Raw genomic sequence first — 17,211 nt, 5'->3', positions numbered from 1 at the left:
ATGTTTTTAACTAAATATAAAAATGGCCATGGGCCTGTCATATGCGCCTATGCATTTTTCAACATTTGTCTCAAGTATTTATGTTACAGAGTTCTTTATTGCATTCTAAATAGAGTTTACAATTACCTACCTTACAATTTTTTTTAGATTATTTGCACTTAAAAAGTTACCGCAGAGGAGAATTACAGGCATTCTGAAAACTTGGTTCATACGGCCAGAAAGTACTTACTCACATCGCTTGGACGAGAATTAATTATACGCACCACATCATAGAACGCGATAATATTTGTAATTTTTATTTTTATATCAACAATACCACCAACATCACCTTCACGCCAAATCTAATCTTAATTACCACTAAATACTGTACACAGATAGTTGGATATAATGAGACTATTACTTGTTCTTAACTACGGAATTCTTAAAACTGCTCATCTCAACTACAGATATGTGTTATTGCCTCTGTAGTTATAGTCGACTGTATGAATGGGTTCGAGTGCTAATGAAAAAATTGTGCATACGCAACTATGGGTAGAAAGACAAGGCAAATCATAGAAAAGGCGCCAAAAATTAGTGCATTTGAATTTAGAATTTTATAGGCCTACCGCTATTTAGAATTGGAATAACAATAAACCAGATTTCTCGTAACTTCTACAATTAACTGAATAAAAGCTGTACTGACATTCCAACGCCATGTTCACATGCGTATGAGCGCCTACAACTATAACACAGTTTGCTTTCATACTGCCTAGTTATATATTACTTTTCAATACTGCCTATCCGAGTCGGTTCATGAAGTAGACGCGCGGTGCGATGAAGTGACAGTTTACGTAACAGTTATGTCGCGCTGCACACGGGATAATTTCAACGAAATTTTTCTGACGATTTCAAGTTGATTGAAATGTTACATTTTGGAAGTGTGTAGGTATAGATATATTTGTTTAATTTATTTGTTTAATTTGAGCGTGTATAAATATTTTTCGGTTCCTTTGTAGATGTATAGATGTGTTTAGTTAGTTTGACCGTCCAGATTGTTTTGATAATTAGGTCATTATAAAAACAAAGTTTGGATGACACGACTACACCTTCATGCGTTTATAAAGTAGAAAGACGAGTAGTATCATTCCCTGTCTATCAAGGTTGTAACTATCCGAGTCACTATTTGAGTTAATAGTTTTTTTTAAATATAACCGCCGATATAACTCACTTACCACTTTTAACTCACTTCTAAAAAAGGTGTAGGTTCTCAATGCGTCTGTATTTTTTTCTTTTTTTCTTCGTATGTGTTACGCAATAACTACTAATTTGTGAACCGATTTTGGTGATTCTTTTTTTGTTGGAAAGAAGGCACCTCAGTAGTGGTCCCGTTTAAATTTGAAAAAAATATTTTACCTCTAAAGGTGGCAAACTAGGGGATGAATCCGGTTTCGCGCACTTTCCGGTAACCGATTTCAATAAAACTATTTCCACAAACTTTTGACGTCGGTTTTTTTAGTACTCTGTACTGAGATTAAATTTATAGGTTTTAAATCAAGATGCGGTAAACTTCTTAAAATCATGTTTAACGCCCTGCGCCCTTATTACACATAACGTTTGTAAAATAAATTGTTAAAAAGCTTTTAATTTATCTTTATTTATGATTCCAAGTGACGGGACGAACAAGTCGTCTGGTGATAAGGGACACGCCTGTCCATAACAGTTGCAGTGCTACTCAGAGCTTTAAAACTGCGCCCGTCACGCTGAGACTTAAGTTCACAAGTCCCATGTGCCCGAAATTTCATCATATCATTAAAATCATCCAATCATTCAGGTACTTTGATTGTTTGACGATTTCTGTGGTCCAACGATTTGCACTGTGGATCCTGATTCCCAGTAGGACCAATCGGAGTAAACTCTTGTTTCTCTGGTACTCATAGTACAATTCCCTAGTTTGAGAGATAATTGGTATGGTTGTTTAGCACATTTCGACTCATCCGAAGAACAAAATCCGATGTGATTAAATAGCGAAAAGAGAATAAGTTCGCGTAATGAGAATAATTTCTTTATTCAAACTAAGGCCTATGTCTTTACATAGGCCTTACAAACACCTTTGTGTTTTGAGAATTTGTATACCTTATTTCGGAAATATAAAATCGAACAACGGTCGATCTGACATCCACAGCGAAGAAGAACGAACGAAATGTACTATGTCCTGAGAACAAGTAGTCTTGCACGTAGATCTTTGTTCTACGGATGAGTCGATTTATTAATATTATTTTACATATGAAAAAACAGTTTATGTCGGACATGTCACTTACCATTGAATCCAAAATTCGTAATAACTTTTACGTCATATTTCTTATCACAGCATAATTTGAGCTGATGCCACAAATATACGCTTTCCAATAAGTAGGCCAAAGGCAGAATCATGTCACCGCGGTTCAGGAAACAATAAAAAAATAGTCCACGCCATCTGGCGGGAGAAACGCAACGTCTTAACGATATGCCATCAAACACAACACAAGTTGATATTCTCGTAAATCTATCTACTCTAGGATCATGATCTCTTGTCTATGTTTGGTGAATAATGGAAGTTATAATTATGATTTTGCCGTATTTTTAAGTTACGTACAGGTTTTTACAGACGAACTTCGCTTTGAAAAAGAAAGCGGGGCTTAAGCGGAGTCGCTTTTATAAGCCTTATGATTTCATTGACTGATCGGTCGGTGCGTTGTTGGTACGTCCCATCCCACGCAGCATTGCCACATGTTTAATTTTTTTTTATCAATAAGAATAGGCGTGAGATTTTATAGCATCTTCATGAATTTATAAGCCGTGAAATGTATCGCGACCAATTTTCGATTTATCTGAATTTGACATCTCAAAACTACAATTAACACCTGATTCCCGTGCCGGGAGAACTATTTGTGCGGCCTACATTCGGCGGACTAAAGCACATAAGTCAAAATCCGACATCATTTATTTAAAATAATACATCTGCCGACTAAAGCACATAAGTGAAATTCGTTTGTTACTTCATTTTGTAACTTTATTCTAGAGGGGCCCCTCTAGAATAAAGTTACAAATTTATGATTTATTTTTCAAATTTATCATTGTTTTCACATCTTCCAACACTATAAACAACACAAAAAATACATAAATAATTAATTATATATTAAAAAATGAACCTCTTTTTTGAATTATGTGCTTTAGTCCGCCAACCCTAGTATTTCTCTCGTGAGCAAAGTTACCTATCTGGGTGTCGAAATACTTTCATAGATTTCTCATGGATGGCGCTACGACTAAAAGTAATTAAAAACCAAATACAAAAATCCGACAAACAAGCACATGGAAAAATTTGTTAGGTCCTCTGATTCGTCCCGTGGCTTACTTAGTTGGCATAGTGTCTGGCACGGTTTGCTAGAAGACGTCGGTTCGAATCCGGCCGGGTCGAAGTAATTTTTTTAAATGTTCGTTCTTTGTGTTAATAATTATAACAAAACTATATATTACCTACTAAAAGGGATTTTTTTAATTGCAGGGCTACCCGGCGATACAAGGATACATGGCGCCGGGATACTACCAGCAGTACGCTGCTGCCTATAGCAACCCGCAGGCTGCGGCTGCAGGTGAGATGTTTGCAGATTTTCATCACATTCTCATTAATTGCAATAATTAATGATAATAGTCTCATTGCTAATTTAAATGTATTTCAGTTTCAAGCGACAACCGTACGTATATTTAATAGAAGCGGTAACTTTACTTGCATTTAGCTCTATATCGGCCAAGTTATTTTGGCCGATATAGAGCTAACTTTGTACTGTGTGCGCTCTTATCCTTGCTTCTGTGGGCCCAATACTGCTAATTTTTTTGAAACCATTGATCATTGTAATGACATTAAGATTACATTGCAAATATGATAATATTTCGCACCCCTCATTTTCGCAGTCATTTTGCCGAGTCACAATAAAATAAAAAAAAAAATAAAAAAAATGGCATAAGTGGAGTTACGTTAAAAACGTAAAAATATAACTCGCATCCTTTCCAATTCTTGTATCTAATGGAGCAATAAACATGTTTGACGTAACTACACTTATGCCATTCTTCCATGAGGGGTCCGATTTGCTATTCTGTTAAAACCTTTTTTTTTTTCCTGTTAACACCTATTTGCAATGGCGGTGGAGTCTCAGTGGAATGTTAGTGATGGTATATTCATACATACAATTACAAAATATTGATGTTGCCTTACTAAAACTGCCATGGAAATTATTATGCATATCGTAATTTTTATCTCGTTCTCATAGACTCGCCATTGAAGAGCAGAATACCAAAAAATTTCAACGGTTGAATAGCAACTTGATGGCGAGCCACTGACAGGTTCATACTGTGAACTTTTAGCAGAATACCAACTGACACACAACTGAGATGATTTGAAATTAGCACACTTGGGCCGTTACTGTTGCTACATAGCCGCGTGTGCCGAAATGTTCGGTTGACCTGCAGCTGTGTGCTTTGCTCACACTTGGTGTTGTTGCAGCGGGCTACCGCATGTCGGTGCCGGGCGGCGCAGGCGGCGCGGTGGGCGCGGGCGCGGGGTGGGGCGGCGCGCCGCAGCCGCTCATGTACTCCGCCGCCGCCATGCCCTCCGCGCAGTACCCCTCGCAGTAAACCTCAACAGTCACCAGTCAACATCGCCGACGCGTCCCGATTCCCGTTCCACCTCCGTCGTCCCGACTCGGCCGCAGAGCGAATCCCACCCTTTCGATGCTATTCCGCTTAGGTAGTCGCGCGTAGATTTAGAGGAATAGGGTGGGGCCGTGGGAGATCGTCTGCGGACTCGGCTCGCCGCTCCCGCGCGGCGTCCGCTTCGCTCGAGCGATCGTTTCGTACTTTTTTAAACAATCAGACTCTTTTCGAGAAAACCTCTTTGTAAGAAATCATGGTAGTTTTTTACCATACCGCCCCTCAATGTCTTGCTGTGGATGTTGGCTGGTGCCCTGTTGAGCGATCTGGCCGTGCGATCGCAGACCTCCGACCCGGCAGCACCGGCGAGCCTCACGGAGACGCGACTCGACAGGCCGGCGCGGCTCGACTCGCCGGTGGCCCGTCTCTCAACCCGTCAAGCGCCCGTCGAGGCGCATCTCGCGTCCGTGGCCGCCGTAGTACCGTACCGTTAACACAGACAGTGCATGGTGTCTTCAGTCGGAGCCGTCTTGGGGTGGGCTTGCCTCGCCGCGGCAATCTCGAGTCGCCGCTCTCCGGAGCCCAAATTTCGTCCTGCTGCTACTTGGTCCAGGCTTTCGAGAAGTGCAGGGACAAAGTGCCTCATCTGGAGCGGCGGTGACCCCCGGGCGGCTGTCGAGAGCGGACGCATGACGCGGGCCGCGGACCCCGGACGGTGGCCCGCGGTGCAGTTTTGATTCGTTGACACGGCGCGCTGGTTTTGTTAGCAAACCTACATAGATAGGACATAACGAAATAAATTATAAATTTTTAAAAAAGTTATAAAATATATAGGGGGAGTAGTGTCGCGAGTGGCCTCGTGTACATACGATGATATTTATTGCGCGCTGCGCTCTGGCTGACTGAAACCCACCACTCCTCGACGCGCCAGACCGTTTGACGTATTTATAATTATTAAGTTCGGCACATGTTGTTTTGTTTGACCTGAATTGTTATGATTTATTGTATGGAAACACTGGTGAGTCAATAAAGCAGTGGGTCTGGGACAACGGGTGTTTGATTTCCCGTACGGAGCCGCTGCACATTCGACCGGCACTTTTTGACGGACCTCATACGTATTCCGTTCCTTTTGTTTCTTTTTCGTTTACCTTCTGGATGTGGTCGAAAGGCGCCGAGGCAGATGTGTAGTGACGCCCGAAACGTGTACTATGTTTATTTCTGGGGTCCAAAATTTTATACAAGTCGACCAAACGGTCCACTTCTGTGATTGAAGCCTACATATAGCATTCGGATGAGAAATTTATTGTAAAGACGTAACATTATAGAGGTCATTTTGTAAAAGGAAAAATAAATAGTTTAAGTTGACTATTAATTTTGTGTTGTATTATTAGCGAAACTATTACGCGGTCCCTTCAGGTATTTTACTAAATTCTAGGTAGGTATAAACATATACCTATTCAATCACAGCTAAGTTGAAATATTGAATTATTTTTCCCTAAGATCGAGTCGCATTAAGCAGAGCCCAAGGTAAAGAAACTACTGGCAATGAAGCAGGGGAGAAACGGTAAATTCGACTCAACGGGAATATTTAACGGGGCACTACTTAACTCGAATTTAGGGAAATAATTCAAAATACCCTCGTATTTGGTAGGAAACCCTATCACAGAATAAAATTAACACAACATGGCACAACACAACGCTATGCAATATTGCTACTTTTCAAAATTTTAAATGCAAACTAATTTACTTACTGCTATAACTGTGGGAGAGATCATTATGTAGTATAAATGTATATCTTATCAATCACAGCTAATTTGAAATATTGAATTATTTTCCCCTAAGGTCGAGTCGCATTAAGCAGAGTCCAAGGTAAAGAACCTACTGGTAATGAAGCAGAGGAGAAACGATAAATTCGCCTCAACGGCAATAATTAACTGAGTACCACGTGACTCGACTTTAGGGAAATAATCCAAAACGCCCTTGAATGTGGTAGGAAAACCTATCAAAGAATAAAATTGACACAACACAGCTTAACACAATCAACGCTCTGCTATACAATATTTGAAATGCAGAATTATTTATTACTGCGGGAAAGATCATAATGTAGCGCTAACGTAAGTATGATTCAAAGAGATATAATAGTCGCAACCAAACAACAACAAAACATCCTACTTTACGAAATGCGCGTGCGCACTTCAAAGCGCCTGTGCATACTTTCCACGCAGTGACTCAACAATTCTTTGAAGAACTAAAAGGAATACGCTATTTTCATCACATTCATTCTTTAGGTGCATTCCTCTGTTGTATGATTATCCTTAACCCAATTGTGACAACACAAAACGAAGGCGTTTTGTAAAGTTCCCTAGAGAAAAATCGTTGGAGTGACGTGGAAATTGCAATGACAGTGATCCAAAAATAGCGCGGCGTGGCGGTGCGCGGCGTTCGCGGCTGAGCTGTAGTCGCGCAGCAGCCGTCGCGAGTGACAGTCGAACGATCCGCAACCATGGTTTACGAGAGTGACTTCTACACGACCCGCCGCCCCTACCGGCCGTCCAACTACAGTGTCACGGTGAGTCCAACCACCCCGCTGCCCGCTGCCCCGCTCATCCCCCGGGAGCCGGCCCTCGCACCAGCCACCACCTCTCGCCTCTCGTAATCTCTTCATCCGCGAAGAACGGCGCGTCGGCGTCGTCAAAGGTGTCTCAGTGATACGTATTTGTATCTTTTACCGGTCGGGTAATCGTTCGCTGTCTTCCCGAGTGGACTAGTACAACGTAACAATCTACACGTCCACGCCGAGTTCGCTACTGAAAATCACGTTGCTTTCTAAGTTCCAGTCGTTGCTATCTTAAGGAATCTGTCGGCTGTCTTCGTCGTTCGGCACCTAGTCCCGCAAACGGGTCATATTATATCGTTTCGAGGCGGGAACCGGAGCGTCTGAGAGCGGAGCTACCGAGCGCGCCAAATATAGCCGCGGCTGGAGAGCAGCTCGCGCGACTAACGGCGACTTCTGCGCTTGCAGCGGAAGCCGATCGGCGACTGGGAGAAGGTGCCGTTCGTGCCGCGGCCGAGTCTCGTGCCCGATCCGGTGACGGCGTTCGGGCGGCGCGCGAAGCCCGGCACGCGTTCTTCCGTGCTGGAGCCCGTCGTCAGCCAGAACATCGCGCCCATGGCCGAGGCCAAGCTGGCGCCGCTGGCGGCGTACGTGTCGCCGCGCGACCGGACCAGGTCGCGCGTGCTGGCCGCCGTGGGGCAGCGCGAGCGCGCCTTCGAGGCCGCGCCGCTGGGCACGCCGCGAGACCACATGGACGTGCTGCTGGCGCAGGCCCACGGCCGGCCCCAGCAGGCGCCGCACCGGCACGTCTTCTACAGCAACTACGCCACGTATTGAGTGCCGGCAGGGCGTCGGATTCGTGTGTCGCTTTCGCTAGTTAGCTAGTCGGTCGGGCTGGTGCGGGGGGGCCGCGGGCGACGAGAGCAGTCGATGAGTCGCCGACGGAGTTTAAGCGCGCGGTTGTTGCAGACGCCGCGCCACTACGTGGTGGTGGACCGCGAGCCGCTGCCGCGTCGCGCTGAGGAGCAGTACTCGTACTCGTACTCGAGCACGAACGAGCGCACCTCGGGCGCGGGCGGCCGCCTGCCGCAGCGCAGCTCGTACAGCAACACGGTGGAGCGGCGCAGCGCCAGCGGGCCCGGCGGCTACTCGTACACCTCCGAGCGCTCCAGCAACTTGGGCAGCGGCCCCGGCGGATACTCGTACTCGTCCACCAGCAGCGGACGCCTGCCGTACGGCACCAACTACCGCCACTATTCTTACCGCGTGTAGCCCGCGTCCGCCGGCTCCCGTCCCGTCCACTCCCGGCCCCCGTCTCCTAACCCAATCCCCGCTTGTCCTTCTAATTATTATCTAATCAGTATTCGCTATCGCAATGTGATCGCTCTACTTTAACTGTTAAACAAGTAGCAGCGAATCTTTATAGAGCTTTTATACGTTTTTAATGTGATTTAATTTATTGGAAAATGTTAGACTGAATTATTATGTGTAATAAAGCTTGCATTTTTTAATAATTCTATTTTCTTTTGTCATATTTTACACTCTACCTAGAAGTAGGTTTATCGACGATGAACTCGATATTTTGTTTACTAACAATTTTGCTTTTTTTTCTAAATTCTATGTGTCTGTCAAATTTATTCAGGGATTTTAACACTATATTAATGAATCATCGTTACTGGCAAAGTTTTGGCACAATTTGTTACACAAAAGTTTACGAGAGAAATGCGCATTATAGACGTTACGCAGCAATAAAAATAAACATGATCTGAAAATAGCGCTGTTTTATAATATGAGGCGAGACGTGACTTTCGTACATGCTGAAAGGACAGAAATATCACATTGACCTTTTTAAAAATATATAATTTACTGAATCTAAACATTTAGGGAACAATGCGCATTCATTACCTATTACACCATTGAAGTAAGAGCACTACACACTACAACCCCTAGATGAATCTGAAAATGATACCTATCCTGTTTGCATTGCCTGGTGCGGAGGCAGCCGCTGACGTCGGTGTACTACCTTTCATCAATACCGCCTTATATACCTTACTACTACCACTACAATCTTCCAAACATCACTTATATACCCAAGTTGTCACAGGTAAGTCGTCATAATCATGTGTATAAACGTAATCATGTGCAATCAATCCGTAATCACGTGTATAATAAACATTAGCTGTATATAGGCTGTATACTGGTAGATTGGTGCTTTAGCAACACAGCAAGGAATGTTTATAGCACCTTTATTGCATTCACTATGCACACAATCATATTTACTGTCCACTCAGTTCGTAATCCTTGTCACTGCATTGCATTTAAGTATAACTCGAGTACCAATTTATTGCGCTCCATACAAAGCATACTTAAAACTAAAACATGTTAAAATGGTAGGTGAAAGCAGAATATAGGTAGGTACAGTCAGTGTGAAATGTTTGTAAACAATAACAAGAATAATTAATTCTAGGTGCAATTAATATTGCTAGTTAAAAACGCGCCGGGACTTTATTGACACACATTGTTCGATTCTTGTCAAATATAAAGAAATGTTTAGGCGCGCTCTTTATAATATAATTGGACATTCTGAAATATTTTAGCCGTTTTGATAATTTTGCGTATAGCACTATTGTACTTATGAGGTTAAATTCCTGTATATTACAATAAAGTGTTAGGGTAAATTTGTGGAAGCCAAAGGGCAGTAAGGATAGAAAATCATTCTTTTTATAATCATAAAATAGGCTGTTAAAAAGATTTTATAATTATGTCCGTACTTCTCTCATTAACTGCCATTTTTTTTGTAACTCAGTAAACATGGACCTATTCAATCAATAGTTATCGTGTTGATTCTACGAGCTACGATGTACGAGGAGCTGCTGAAAAGCAATCTCTTTTGTCTGTTACCAATTAAAAAAATACACGGACCACTATTACGAGTGACGTAGTACCTATGTTCTTTTTTTTTCAAAATCAGTGACACTCTTTTGTTTAACCTTTCGTCTGGACAAAATGTCGGAAAAAAAGTAAAATGTTATAAAAATGAGCAACTTTTACTTTTTTTAACGGGTTTAGGACTCTTTCTAACAAATGAAATGAGTGTACTTGCAGGGATATTGAGAAAATAAATTAGCCATGATCGTCTTTTATTGCTTAATTACTTTTAAGCGGTCGCGTTTCGTAAAATGACAAACCGAAAATACGTTCACCTGAAAACTCAACTGTTAGCACTGGTCCAGCAAGGCTAGGTTTTTAGATATTATTTATTCTGAACACAAGTTTTTAATAGTTTTGAACATATTTAGGAATATATATTCAGTTTGTTTCGTTATTATAAAGTGTAAAAAACAGTGCGCTTGTGCCCTTACACCTCTCTTCAGAGTACGATCGTGCATGGAGTATTTGGGAGGGTTCTGTTCGATACAAGTTAACTGCTTTTGACTCAGTGGATCGAAAAGCATAGAAGCTTATAAGCAACGATTCCTTGTAGAGTTAAAGCTACAGAATCTTGAGCAAAAGTTTTCTGTCGGACATATTTCGGAGAGCGAGGGAACTTGTCAATACTGTAGGTGAGAGGTAAAAACCTTAAGTCCGTATTTTGGAATTCAGATGTTTTTCCAAACTAGAAATCACGCAATTGCTAAAGACATTAAGTACTACCTTCGTTTGGCTTTAGATTGATTTAAAAATAATTATGTGTTATTCATTATTTGATTTTTATGAAAGCTTAAAACATTCTTCTCGGTTGAAATTACGGTGTTTCATCGTCATGGGACCCAGTTATCAGCAAATGTAAACGAAATTTTATGGATCTAGCAGAAGTAGTTTGTCAATTCCAATTCGTCGGGAATAGTGCAAATGCGCGTGGGTAGTTCTGGTAAGAAGCGCGTATCTGCACTAAACCGAATTACTACAGGAAAGGGGTTTAACGTTATTACTTTGGTGTTTCAATGGCTACGACTTTCATTTTTGCACAGTAAACATTAATTTATGTTGTCTATACGGACTTATAACAATAGATTCCCGTACATCACAAACAATTGCCATGACATTTACGCGAATTTGAATTGGTCACTAAATTACCGAAATAGAAACTCATAAGCCAATGCTAGTTACGCATAATTGCGCTGTTAAAAAGTATGATTCGCTCTAGACCTTTTGGAGGGAAAAGTGTCGTTTTTTTTTTACTTTCAATTATTTTGTGAAATCTAGTTTAAATTGGAATAGGATAGTGCTATTGTGCCTTAATCGAAGATTAAAACGCGAAATTATACGAATCTCGAACTAAAATACCCGTATCGGCCCGTTCTAAGGAATCCCGAGTCAATCCAAGCACGCCGCCTCAAATTGCCTATCCTCTTTGTGGCGGCCATATTTACAGAAACCTAATTCAACGGAGACATGGCTCAAAGGACTTGTATCCAAGCCAAAATTATTACTTAAAAAAATTAATAATATAAAGTATTATAATTAGCCATTGACTTACAATTAGCAGATAATTAGGTAAATTATTGTGTAAATTAAGTCACGATTGTTTTAAACTAGAAAAATAATTATGGAGAGCTAAATACGGTTAGATAAATCAAAATTATTAATAGGTAAGAAACGGCGGGAAAACTTGCGAAACAACGTTGCTCCAATTCTTCACCTCGACCCAATTCTTAAGAATACATTCAACAAACATCTGTACTTCGTAGTAATTGTGGTTCCTCAGATTAAGTGACAAGGCAAATTAAAATATTTAAGCACAAATATTACATTGCAAGCAAGGAATTAAGAGCTTTGCCAACTGAACGCAAATGAGGATGAATATTTTTTTAAATAACTTTTTTTAAAGATATATTTGCGCAGCTTAGGTGGTGTTATTGAGACTGAATGCAGAACAGTGTAGTAAAAGAGCGTTGTAGGGTCAATGATGATTTTATTAGAATATAAAATGGAGTGCTTCGACAGTTTGATCCTGTAGATAGCACGGATGTCAGTAGATTCACGGCACAAATTTATAGCGCGAATGTAGATAAAGACGGGGAAAGGTCTACAATTTGTCATATACCATGTATCTTTCAACCCGGACACTGGCGCATTTGTCGTCAGTGGAGCAGAAGCCAAAACCTACAAAAATAGAATTGACGTAACCAGGGAAAGTCCATAAAAAGAATTAGGTTGATGCGAGTAGTGAAGGCAATAGTGGTTTGTCAAGAAAGTAGTAAGTGGAGTTCCATGGTACTTGCGCTAGTATTTGTCTCCCAAAGTACATGGTACTTTGGGAGACAAATGTAATCGTATCGTATGTTAGGTACAATAAATTTAGGGGTAATAAAATTTATTAATGAACCCGTTGACAAGACAATAACGGGTTATATTAAAATAGCCACTTTGATATATTACAAGCCACACTTGAACTACGATCTAGTGGTGTGCCAACAGGTTGATTCGCGTGCCTGACCCATTTTGAAATCGATAAAAACTATTATATTCAAGAATTGGACACTTCTGGATGTGGACATTTTCAGAATGGTCGTTTTCAGATATCATTATTCGAGTGTGTAGTATATCGTAAACTATTAGATAGGTAATGTGCACTGCACGATTTGTTTCTAATTCCGTTCTTTTGTATGGAATGACATATCAAAGTTGACGCTTTGGACATTGTGGGTTCTTATATCGCAAACGGCATACATACAGTTTGTATTTGACCATTTGACCCTTTTTTTTATGACGAAATCCTCCCGTTAAAACCCTACGGTGTCCTTCTCGGGTGCTCTAGTGGGAGGGATCCGGGATCGACCAGCACCTGGGAGAAGCTACGTCCTCACTCTCCCCTACCCTACGACGAAGCAGGCCACAACACCTCGTTGCGTCATCCTCCTCGCGGCTGCCCAACTTATTGGCGAACGGGGCATCCGCTCCAATCGCCCACAGCTACGAAGGAGGTACGCCGCCGCGTCTACGAGTTGGATCGGCCCTCTCCTGATCGCGCTCGGTGACCTACTTCTGGACCTTGTGTTTGACCCTATACCACCACTATATTTTGTTTGTTGTTTTAGGGAGTCACCATACTTATCGACGCACAATCGGCCTGAGCTGATTTGAAAAAGCTTATATTCTGCAATATGAGCGAAAAAGACTGTGCGTTTCGGTTCGACAATTCGAGTCATAATATTCACGATACACTTTCAATTTCCAGACCGACCCCGTCGTCGATAAGTTTCGGAGCTCTGCTCACTGAATGCGGTATCTAACTCTTTTCTAGTATTATACTAAGTAAGTTTCAAAATGGCCATCGTAAAGATAAACGATTTCCTGCGAAAAAATATTGGAAAATTATAATCAAATCAAATCATTTATTTCTTTGTGATACACAGGTTATAAAGTTGTTCCAAGAATGAATTTTGAATCACTGTGATCCGCCTTATGGCATACAAAGTTTTCTTAGTTTTAAAACATAATAACAATAGTAAAATAATCAATAACAAATTTAACAATATGAAATGTAAATTTTATAAGAAATCTTCAATATTATAGAATGTCCAATCATTTAGGTAATTAAATAATAATTTCTTAAATTATGCACAATCGTTGCAATTCCAAATTTCAAGTGGAAGTTTGTTATAAACCTTCGTAGCCATTACTATTACACTCTTTTGAAGTAGAGCAGTTTTACATGATCTACTTTTCAGTTCATGAGAACGGCGGGCTCGTGTGACGAATTCAAATAAATGAAGATGACGCTTTACGTAAAGTGAAATTTCAAATATATATAAGCATGGTAGAGTCAGTATTTCAAATTTTTAAAATGCGGTTGACAGCTATCTGTTTTTTTCAAGCCGCATATAGCCCGAATACATCTCTTTTGGGCTTTGAATATGCGTTCAATGCGTTATATGATTATATGATTTGGCAGCATAGCCAATTAAAAAAAAATTAGTACTAATAAAAGTGATTACATTTTTATTAACCTGGCGAGGTTACCTACCGCACCGCAAGTATGGAATACCTTTTTCCTGAACAGAGCAGGATAGTGGAGATTTAATGAATGTATTTTTTATGAAATATACAAAGTTTGAAGATTTCCACGCGAGTAAGTATGCAACTTCTTCAAGAGCACGAACATGAAAACAACATCCCAAAATAACTTGCAACGCATTTGCACGTTCTCGTAATTATTTACATTCAATTTCGCGTAATTCTCTCTGCTTTTATTTTTTCTTCTGGAGTCGTATCTTAACATAACTGCGTATTTTCAGTGATGAAATGTTTATTTCTCAAGTGCTTGGTACTTGATGTTTATTATTCCGCTTAGCAATTTCCGAGTTATTACAGACTACAATTCAATGCATGTTGTGAGAGTGCAATAGGAACAAATACAAGTTGTCTTATGAACTTTGATGTTGTAGAATAATGGACTTATCCGAATGGGACATAACATGTGGTTTTTTTAAACTGGGACAGTATGGGGAAATCCGAAAATATAGGAGATACAAGGAACTCTCTTAGGAATCACTAGTCTTTTATTGTGAACACATATTTGATATGTCGAGTTGTTAGGTTTTCGCGATTGTTACACATAGGAAATTAAACTATTTTTCCGATTTTAATATAGGTATTTGTTTTTTCAAACAAAATTGAACATATTAAATTTTTCGGTCAAGCGTGAGCTCTCCACAGAAATTAATAACTTTTAAATTTTTTAATGCTGATCGACTCATTTTCTTATAAGAATCGTATCATAGTATCGGAAGGAAATATTGGACAAACAGAAGTTGGTCAAATTTAATTAAATGATTTTTCATAAGTACTATAGGAAAATGCAATGTACTAAATTTATCATAGTCATATTCTAAGACAGTTTTCGTATCTCATATGGTTTCAAATTTTCCCATACTGCCCCATTTAACAAAAATACACTGTATTACATAATATATAAAATAAGTCAATAGATGTAAGAACGGGCGAAGATTATGGTTATGAGTTATAATAGTTGGCATGTCTTCATATTTGTACTCTCAAAGATATTGTGGCACTATTTATGCTCACTGTTGTTGTATCATTCTACAGTTACTTAACAGCTCAGAAGATGGATAAAAATAAAAGTCTAAGCTTAACAGGCGTGTCACCTGTGACTTAGAAGCCAGGTCAGAGTCGAAAACACCGAAAATCATAGACTACAACATTGTTTCAGTGTGAGCTATTTTCAACAATTTATTATTGTTGAGCATTGGCTATAGAACCATCAGCTTAAAAAGACTATACTTAAATAATTTTAAATACCTATTGTAAATAATTAAGAAACTGAAAACAAATACAAGCCTGTAATACAGGTTTTTCTATAACTATTTCAGTTTGATCAATCTTTGTTTTATTTTCAACCTGAAGCCTGTTTTGTGAAGAGAAAATAAAGCAACATTTCAAAGCAACAAATATATTTAAACTAAAAATTAATTCGTGTAAAAACTGTAACTACAAAAATCCGCCATGTTTTTGGTGAAAACATTTAGTCAAAATCAAAAATAAAAATTCTAGAGTCTGGCCAAAGTCCGGCTAACAATTTTTTGTAATTTCCCGCGTTTTTTTAGTCTCGTTACTCTATCTGTCACTGTATAATGAGTATCCGGCTTTATGCTATATGTATACATTAAGTCCTCTGAAAACATGTTACAATATACATATATGTAAATTTATTACCATATGTTTGATAAACATTCTACATTTGTCAAAAATTCAAGACCTATGTCTTTAGTTATTATAATTATTGTATTTCGTGTAAACACGATATCAGGAAACGGAATAAACGTCCGTCCGCTCTTGGCAAGCACTTCTGTAATTTACCGGACTATCTATACTACACAGTTGTCGTATAAGCATCTCAGACAATTTTGTTATATAAGAACATTACCTATTTTAAAACAAGTTATACATAAGAACTAAAGCAGTAATGAATTCAAGCGAATCTGTTACCGAAAATTTATAAAATCTTAAGGCGGTCTCCCATTATCCGCGATTTTAGAGATTTCCTTGCACGGCTGACGACTGTTGACAGTCACACATCGACACCGCCCTTTCATAATAACCAGTCACGAAGATTTTGATACTGTAGCGTCCTAGAGCTACTTGGATAATGTTTCTAACGCGCAGCTGTGTATTCAGTGTAATTTTTTTTTAATCAAAATCTTTAGGGACACCGTGCGTCTCTAGAATGCGTGACGGGTTAATAATTAACCTATTACTGTATGACAGCCCATCGCCGCGCACCGCCCTCCCATTTTTCGCTATGCATTTGTGACCACAACGGACACACGAGTAGATTTGTTTCACAGACGTGTATAGAAAGCTATTATGGAGTTTAGTGATGGATGACTAACAATTTACTATTTATTATTGTACAGTCATATACACAAGATACCTGACCCCGCCAAGCCGACTTTGCCAACCTTTTGGTTCTGAGCACAAAAATGTGGAGAAAATTGATAAACAAACTAAAATCGTACTCAAGTCCTGACTTGAGCATAGAATAGAGTTCTGGAATACGACCCTTAATCATTAACCTGTGAGCCGTAAAATTTATTTTGGTATTGACTCCCGAGCCGTCTCGTTTGTGAATGACATTGTAAGAAAGTATCGAGTTCTTAGGTTTTCACGGTTGTTACACATAGGAAATGAAACTGTTTTTCCGGATTTAAATCGCGTATATTTGTTTTTTCAAACAAACCGACGTTTCGGGCCCTTTACAGGCCCCGTGGTCACGGTTGACTCACTTGATTCACGGTCAACCGTGACCATGGGACCTGTAAAGGGCCCGAAAGGTTTTGTTTGAAAAAACAAATATACGCGATTTAAATCCGGAAAAATAGTTTCATTTCCTATTGTAAGAAAGTTTTAAGCCAATTTGATTTTGAAATACAGAATACAAATTCCAACCAGCTTTAGTAAGGCCGTCGCGTCGTGGCCAAGCGATATAAGGATTGCTTTGCAAGTTAAGACAAGCATGGCTCGAGTCACAT

The 17,211-nt window shown here is 39.9% G+C and overlaps 2 protein-coding genes across 8 annotated transcripts in view; both read left to right on the top strand.

The window, feature by feature from the left end:
• The window catches only part of LOC113226540 (nucleolysin TIAR), a 13,780-nt gene extending 7,969 nt beyond the window's left edge, over window positions 1-5,811 (top strand). Inside the window, exons 3-6 of one of the 4 annotated variants that reach the window (XM_026459194.1) lie at window positions 3,521-3,608; window positions 3,696-3,710; window positions 4,517-4,549; window positions 4,633-5,811. In XM_026459194.1, the coding sequence (XP_026314979.1) occupies window positions 3,521-3,608; window positions 3,696-3,710; window positions 4,517-4,549; window positions 4,633-4,763 (267 nt within the window). In that variant the 3' untranslated portion in view covers window positions 4,764-5,811. Of the gene's footprint in view, window positions 1-3,520; window positions 3,609-3,695; window positions 3,711-4,516 lie in introns of all 4 variants that reach the window. The other 3 variants (XM_026459196.1, XM_026459195.1, XM_026459197.1) reach the window with 3 other exon arrangements.
• A 1,291-nt stretch (window positions 5,812-7,102) lies between these two features.
• Window positions 7,103-17,211, top strand: part of LOC113226629 (uncharacterized protein CG45076-like) — a 24,438-nt gene continuing 14,329 nt past the window's right edge. Inside the window, exons 1-2 of one of the 4 annotated variants that reach the window (XM_026459341.1) lie at window positions 7,103-7,231; window positions 9,219-9,320. In XM_026459341.1, the coding sequence (XP_026315126.1) occupies window positions 7,166-7,231; window positions 9,219-9,320 (168 nt within the window). In that variant the 5' untranslated portion in view covers window positions 7,103-7,165. The remainder of the gene's footprint in view (window positions 7,232-9,218; window positions 9,321-17,211) is intronic. The other 3 variants (XM_026459338.1, XM_026459340.1, XM_026459339.1) reach the window with 3 other exon arrangements.

Source organism: Hyposmocoma kahamanoa, unplaced genomic scaffold (genome assembly GCF_003589595.1).
Source record: "Hyposmocoma kahamanoa isolate Upper Pololo Valley unplaced genomic scaffold, ASM358959v1 192, whole genome shotgun sequence".
Lineage (NCBI taxonomy): Eukaryota > Metazoa > Arthropoda > Insecta > Lepidoptera > Cosmopterigidae > Hyposmocoma > Hyposmocoma kahamanoa.
This window is presented reverse-complemented; position numbering and strand designations above follow the sequence as displayed.